The 7,752-nt window shown below is 54.3% G+C and overlaps 1 protein-coding gene across 1 annotated transcript in view; it reads left to right on the top strand.

Annotated features, from left to right (window-relative positions):
- Positions 1 to 3,402, top strand: part of EMILIN3 (elastin microfibril interfacer 3) — a gene marked incomplete at its 5' end in the record, with an annotated part of 4,668 nt that extends 1,266 nt beyond the window's left edge. Inside the window, 3 exons of the mRNA XM_010023267.1 lie at positions 602 to 849; positions 1,383 to 1,975; positions 2,101 to 3,402. Coding sequence (XP_010021569.1) covers positions 602 to 849; positions 1,383 to 1,975; positions 2,101 to 3,402 — 2,143 coding nt within the window. The remainder of the gene's footprint in view (positions 1 to 601; positions 850 to 1,382; positions 1,976 to 2,100) is intronic.
- Positions 3,403 to 7,752: the final 4,350 nt, after the last annotated feature.

The following is a 7,752-nucleotide window of genomic DNA, read 5'->3' as shown; positions in this document are numbered from 1 at the left end:
TGCCTGCCCCATCTCGGGCAGTGTGCAAGGCCAGGTTGGACACAGGGGCTTGGAGCAAGCTGCTCTAGTGGAAGGGGTCCCTGCCCATGGCAGGGGTTGGAGCTGGATGAGCTTTAAGGTCCCTTCCAACACAAACCAGTCTGGGATTCTCTGATCTTGTGTTCTTCGGGTCCAAAAGGTGCCAAACTGTGTGTCATCTGTCACAGTGGTCATCTATATCGAGCCAGAGACCAAAGCAACAAATACACTTGTGCTTTTCCAAACTAACAATGGGAGTCTCAGGTTAAAAACAATTCCAACCAAGAAACCTCACCAGAAAGCACAGGTACAGAACCAATGGCTCCGCTCAGACAGCCCCTCCTCACCCCAGGCTGGTTCTCAGGCTTGTCTAGTTGTGTTGCCAGCTGGCTGGGGAGGACTGTTCTTCTCAAGAGCTCTTGAAGGTCTTGAAGGTGGGTCATGGTCTGCAGGTGCAGGACACGGGTCTCAGCCAGGCTTTCCCATGTGCCCAACAGGACCCGTGGCCCCGCTCTTCTCTACTGCTCAACATTGAGGTTGCTTCTCTAAACTGTCTTCTCTCTTCCTCCCCTCTCCTGAAAAGGTACCGCACCTTCTTCAGGCCCAAATACAAGATTGGATACAAGACAGTGACTGAGCTGGCCTGGAGGTGCTGCCCCGGCTTCATGGGAGAAGGGTGCCACGACAGCCCCACTGACCAACCCGGCCTCCTGCCCCAACAGCCCAGCCCCAGAGTGCCCCCCGGGCAGAAGATGTTTCCAATCCCCAGGCTTCCTCCCTATCCCAAAAGCCACCCTGACCTGTTTCCAGGACCAAAGAAGAACCAGTATGGTGAGATCTTGCTCCTGCTTCACATGCCCAGATTACCACATCACTGCATGCTCTCACACCTCCTGGTTCTTTCTGCTCTATTCCAGCCCAGGGCATGGATTGGGCAAACCATCAGTGGATGATGTGCTTTCTGATCCAAGACCTGACACTGATTGCTTTCAGGATCACTTCCTTTTTAATGTAGTTTGTTTCAAAATGTGCAGCTGCAACATTTCCCTCATTGCTTTCAAGCATTTTCCATTAATTTTGGGGTCAATAGAGTGTGTCTCAAGATAAAGCTCCTCTAGGCTGCTCTCATCACCTGCTGTTGAACAGAGGGTTTGATCCCCAGAAGAAAGAGGGTTTCCTGATCAGCTTAAGAAAAGATGTAGAGGAAAGGAGGACGGGTGGGCTGATAGCTCACTGACATGGCAATAAGAGGGATGCAGGAGCTGATGTTAGTATGGGAAAGGACTCTCATATAGAAGGTAGCCAAAGAGGGAAGTTCAAGGACCACCAGCCCTGACTGTCTCTCTGCTTCTTTCCCTGTGCAGGCAGGAAGCTGCCGGGGCTCTTCGGGGACCGCCTGGATCGGCTGGAGGAGGAGGTGAGGCGCCTTTCCCAGTCCTACGACAGCCTGCACACCATGGTGAGCGGGCTGGGCGACCGCCTGCGGCTGGCCATCCAGGAGGACACCACCAGGATGATCGGCTCGCTGATGAACAGCCCCGGCACGCCTGACTCCACGGTGGGCTTCGGCATCATTCCCGACGGCCTGGTGGATGCGGCCGACAAAGCCGACATCGCTGCATTCCCTCCCGTGGGGGACATCCTGACCAAGGTGACGGAGGTGAGCGACGTGCTGAAAACCAAGGCGGATCTGCTGCACGAGGTGCGTGGCATGGTCCTGGACCACGACGGGCAGATCAAGCATCTGCTGGAGTCAGCCCGGCCCTCGCCCCTCACCTCTATAGACCTGCTGGAGGAGTACGTGGACACGAGGCTGAGCACCCTGCGCGGGGAGCTGCTCGACGGCTTCGAGAAGAAGCTGGGGAAGATCCAGACCACTCAGCCGCTGGACGGGAAGGAGCTAGAGATCAAGAAAGAGATCTCCCAGCTGGAGACCCAGATCCAAGGGCTTACAGTGGTGGAAAGCTGCTGCAGCAACCTGGACTACCTCACCGATCGTATGAACATCCTTGAGAAAGGCCTCCACAGCATCTCCGAGTCCCAGAAGAACTTGCACTCCCGGCTGGATGGAGAAATCTCCAGCCGCTGGACGGGAAGGAGCTAGAGATCAAGAAAGAGATCTCCCAGCTGGAGACCCAGATCCAAGGGCTTACAGTGGTGGAAAGCTGCTGCAGCAACCTGGACTACCTCACCGATCGTATGAACATCCTTGAGAAAGGCCTCCACAGCATCTCCGAGTCCCAGAAGAACTTGCACTCCCGGCTGGATGGAGAAATCTCCACTGTCACCCTAGGGAACCTTTTTGAAGGGCGCTTCGAAGACCTGGAAGCCAAACTCAATGCTACAGAAACAGGGAGCTGCTGTTCTGGTATAGAGGACAGCATGAGAGGCACGGTGGTGGCAGAGGTGGATGGCATGAGGACTGCCTTTGAAGACAAAATGCAGACCCTGGAGGACAGGTTCATGACCATCGTGGGGGAGCTGAACAATGTGAGCTCTCCCATGGGAATGGACGGCGCGGTGGTGCCCGTGCTGGAGGGGGAGCTTGCCAGCATGAGGAAACGGACGGACGAGGCACTGGAGGTGTTGCAGAATCGCCTCGTCACGCTGGAGAGCACTTGTTCCCTGGGCTGCAGCTCCGCCTCCAAAGACGTGGAGTCCTTCCGCACAGAGATCGAAGACTGCCAGAACAAGAACCAGGACCTGCTCCTGCGCATGGACAGCAACTACGACCTCCTGCGCAAGCTGAACGCCACCATCCTGGAGATCCAGCGGCGGATCGAGGAGGAAGCATCGGGGGCTTTGCAAGGGGAGATCAACTTGCTAAAGATCAACCTGAACACCGTGAGCAAGTCTCTGACGGGGCTCAGGGACTCCGTCTCCCAGTACTCGGACACCATGGCGCACGTAAACTCCTCACTGGATGAGCATGAGCGGAAGATCGAGGATGAGGTCCACTCCATCCAGGAGAAAGTCAACGACCAAGGCTCCCAGCTGTTCTTCAGCAACCGGCGTGTCCTCAACCTCAAGGGAGACTTGGAGCGACTCAAAGCCAGGATCATCAGTGACCTGAGCTCCTGCAAGAACGTGGCCCATGACCTGCAGAAGGAGATTGCTCACTTCGATGACCGGGTGGCCCGGGTGGAGAGCGCCTGTGGCAGGCTGGGTGCCATCACGGGAAGCCTGGATGGCGTCAGGGATGAACTGGAGAAACACACGGGCAGCCTGTGGGACTACATGGACCACATGAACGGGACCCTGGCTGCCCACTCTCAGGAAATAACAGGACTGAAGGACAACCTGCTGGACTGCCAAGCCAAGGTCTCCGAGCTGGCCGAGCAGGTTGGCCACTTGGAAGAGCAGGCGCAGGGGAAGCAGCACTAGCCGCATTGCCACGTGCTTCTTCCTTCTCCTCCCTGTGAAGGACAGGATTAGCTTCCATCACACAGACTTGCTCCAATGTGACAACAGTTCTTGGGAGATTTTTTTTTTAATGAAAAGATAAATTAAAAGCTGCTACAACCCCTTTATTTTCATGTTCAATCCTGTCTGCCCCACTCCTCCATAACGTGGCCACCGGTACCCACCAGCCCTGGTGCAGCAGCATTACTGCTCCGGCTGGGGCATTGCTTTGGCTTCCGGGCTGATGACCCCAGAAGAACAATTCAGGAGGAAGCTGGAGGCAGAAACGTTGGGGGTTTTATTTTATTTTTGTGGATTTCTCACTTCTTGAAGACTAAACCCCTGTAGTTATCAGCTGAGGAATAGAGGTTCTCTGACCTGAAGACCACCTGCATCTTAATGAAGGGACTGAGCAGAGCCAGGGCTCCTTACAGGGAACAAAACTCACCACAGGAATTGTGGATCTCAAAGAACACACATGTCCACACATCCCCTGGGAGCTGCCTTCCCCTCTCTGAGACAGCAGCCCTCCTTCTGTACGGTAAATCCATTTACACTGTGCATGCTCCTTATGGAGCATGTGAGGATATGCATTAGGAAGACACATACATACATCTATAGATGTATGGCATGTGTATGTATATTTTTGAACAATCACCTGCTATGGTGCTCATCTGATTGCAGTTGTCTCTTGCTGTCCCCATGTCCCTTGCTGTATTTTGAAGAACCAACTGAGCAGCTAAAACCTGTCTCTCAGGACATCCGTGTCCCTCAATCCCACTGTGCTGTGCTCACTGGTTACACCTGGGGCTGATACGAAGGGTCTGTGTCTTCCCCCAAGAGATGTGTGTCCACAGGCATCTGCAGGAGCTGGGCATGGAGCAGTCCTGTCCTCCAGCTCTGGTTCTCTCCCATTTGATAGCTGAAACTGTGAACATGGTTTTCCTCATCTCATGCCAGGGCAGGAGAGCTGCAGCAGCCCCAGGGGGTGAGTGTGAGGCTCTCCCTGTGCAGAGCAGGAGTCTGCATCCTCCTCATGTTCCTCTGAGCTCACTGGGACCCACACCGATGTGGAGTAGGGTACCTTTGAGAAGACCTCTTGGGACCTCAGCTCAGCCTGGGAATGAAGAACCGGAGTGATTTACACAGCCAGCTTGGCTGTTCTCCCACCAACAGGCAGGCTGGAAAACATTCTACGTGTTCTGAGCAACTCCAGCCTTGCCCTATGGAGCAGGAGCCTGGACCGTGCGGCTGTGGCTCACAAAAGCCACCTCTCCCAGGGATCCCAGTGTGAATGTCCTCTGCTGCTCAGTCAACACGGACTTCACTACCAGAAAGGATGAAGAAGAAATTAAATAGCCTCCCTCTGACCAGCTCTGGCACTTTATAGAAGAGGAACATGTTTTTCCATCAGCTCAGCACTGCAGCTCATGGACCCTTCCAGGCCAGCTTGCCTTCAGCATCCAGCCGGTGCCCATCACCCTCACCAGGCTGTCCCTGCTCTCCCACCCTATAAAGGAGCAGCTCTATGCTCTGACCAGCACAAAGCAGCAGCAGCTCCCAGCAGAGATGTATCTGGGTGCCTTTTCTCCTCCATAGAAACTGGATGAGCTCCCTGAAACAGATGCTTCCAGGCCGGGGAGGACAGCAGGGATCACTGTGGCCACATCGTGTTACCCTAGTGTGGTAGAAGCTCTTTCCCCTGCCAGAGGATTGTGGTCCATCAGCTGTGTAAGAGGGAGAGGGGACCTGGTCTCCCACCACTCACTTATCCCTACCAGCTCGCAGGCTGCCAGATGCTCCGAGCATCAGAATCCACTCTTGCTGCTCTGGAGCTGTGCTGCACCGACTGAGACACTTCTCCAGGCAAGGGGCGACCCCCAGCTGCCTTTGGGCATCCTGCAAAGCCTGCTCTTGGACAACAAAACCTATGGCTTTTCCCCAGTCCAAGGAAGGAGTCTCAAGCCAACCGTCATCCCACTGGAGCATCGTGCCCAAGCCCCACCCCCATCCTCTCACAACAGGGAGAAAACAGACTGCAAAGAGAACAACCAAAGACAAAGCCAAGGGCCAGGCTCCCCCTTCCCAGGGCTGGGGCAGAGCAGCTCAACAGCAACGGCTGCCTCCAGCACGGAGGGGGCCAGGACTGGCCATAACAAAACCAGGACAAGGAAGAAGTCTGACCTTCCGGAAAATGGTGCTACATTTGGACTGTACCTGACAAGTCACTTGAAGCTATGGACAGTTTGTATTCCAGTTCTCAGCTATTTGTGTTTAAAAAGTGAAGGAACTTTGTACAAAATAGGGCATTTTTATTGTGGTTTTGCTTGCAGAGAGGGAAGGAGATGGTGCCCATGGGGCTGTCCTTGCACAGGCAGCTCCCCGAGGCAGTTGCTAAGTGATGCTGGGGAAAGGCTGTGTTTTATTGTGTTTAAAACCTTGTACATTTGTTCAGATTTTTAAAGCTGAAAAAGTGTTTGTACTGGAAAAGAAAAAAAAATAAAGTATTTCTTGCTGAGGTTTCCAGGATCACAGTGATGTGTCCCTATTGCTGGCCTGTTTGGTTGCTTCTCTAGAGCTTAGGCAGGTCCTTTGCAGAGCTGTGCCCCAGGCTTTAGGGAAGATCCGTGTTTTTCCTTTCCCTTTCCTCCAGCTGGGCAGCAGAGGGCAGGCACAGTAGGTTTACATTCACAATAGTGATCAAGGAAGGAGAACGTGGATGCCAGGCTGGGGAAGGAGTGCAGCAGCGCTGCTGCCTGGGTTAGCTTATCTAGTCACAGCTGAGAGCTCCCAGAGCAGGGCAGCAGGTTTGTCAGGTCCCTCACCCAGCACAGGTCGGTTGAGTCCCAGCCCAACCCTGCTTTAGGGCAACCCCACTTGAACACTCCAATACAGGGCACAGGACCAAGCTCCTGCCCCAGCACGAGACTGCAGCAGGACGCAGGCACAGAAGATTCACCCCATGCACATAAAGCCAGGCTTTGCTTCCTGTGTGAAATCAGGTTTGCAGAAGAAAGAAAGAAGGGAAAGAAGGAAAGAAAAGTCCTTTTCCAGTGCCCTGGAACCACAAGGAGCAAGGAAGCTGTAGTAGGTCCTGCCCCAATCTCCACCAAGATGATGCTCTTGGCAGGGCACCCAGTCCAAACTCACCCACAGCTGGAGAAGGGCACAGAGCCTGGCTCCCACTTCCATGCACAGGGCTACAGCAAAAAAGAGGCAGACCAGATCAAGTGCTATTAGTGAAGAACACTCAAACCCCAAACACCTTCCAGCCACCTTAACAAGCTGTTAAGCCACAGAACAGATTCATTCCATCAGCTTCCAAACTGCAGGTAGCTGGATTGCTGGGAACACTGGTCATACTGGAGGGAGCAATAGCTATGCTCATCAACAAATAAGACATGAGTGGCCCACCACCACTTTTGATGAAGAGCCAGGCTTTAAAGGTGTTAAGAACATTAAGCAGAGGCCCAGCTTACAGGAATTTATTTTAGTAAATGCAGTTTCTGTAGAATCAGAGCTCTGGCCCCCTGAGGAGTGTTTCTAGCGCAGAACATGACCCCTGGGAGCAGTGCAAAGTGCCTGGGCAGCAAGCAGGGAGGAGAAGAGGCATGTGAAGCATCCCATCCTGGCAGAGGACACACAGGAGAGCCCTGGGTCAGGGCTCCACATGTAACAAGGTCAGGAGAAGGCATCCAAGTCAACAGGAGGCAGTGGTGGTCTCCAGTAGGCAAAGTGGCTGTACTCCGGACACACCAGAGCCGTGCTCCCGCTCTGTCCCAGGGGAGGGAAGACGAGCTCCACAAGCTCCGACAGCCGCTCGTACCTATGGGGGTGAGAAAGAGGCTGGGTTTTCGTTTTCTACCCCATGAGCTGCTTCTCCGGGCTAACCCTAAGATGCCAAGGAACAGGCACATTACTTACGTTGACTTGTGGTTCTTCATGAGCTCCTGGATCAGCTCTCCCTTGGGGTTGACTGTGAATATGCGGCTCTCTGGCAGGCCAACCTGCTTGTAAGCATAGACATCCTGCCCAAGGCAGGCCAGCAAGGCATGAGAGCTGCACAAAGGCACCACCACCCCAGCCCGTGCCCTCCCTCCTCCCCATGAGACCCACTCACGTTGGCTCTGTTCCCAAAAGCCGCATAGAAGGGCAGCTTGGTGGCAAACAGGTTTTGGATGTCCTTCAAGCAGGTGACCTTGAACACCTCTGGCTTCTTCTCAATCACCTCCCTGAAGCACAAGAGCAGAGGTCAGAGTGGCATCAGCTGCTCCAGGCTGTGGGCAGCCAGGCTGCCGGGAAGCCCTGGGAAGGGCAAGAGAGGGTCTGTGC

The sequence above is a fragment of the Nestor notabilis genome, unplaced genomic scaffold, assembly GCF_000696875.1.
Source record: "Nestor notabilis isolate BGI_N333 unplaced genomic scaffold, ASM69687v1 scaffold19811, whole genome shotgun sequence".
NCBI classification, from domain to species: domain Eukaryota; kingdom Metazoa; phylum Chordata; class Aves; order Psittaciformes; family Psittacidae; genus Nestor; species Nestor notabilis.
Note: the sequence above shows the minus strand (reverse complement) of the source record. Positions and strands in the feature narration are given on the sequence as shown.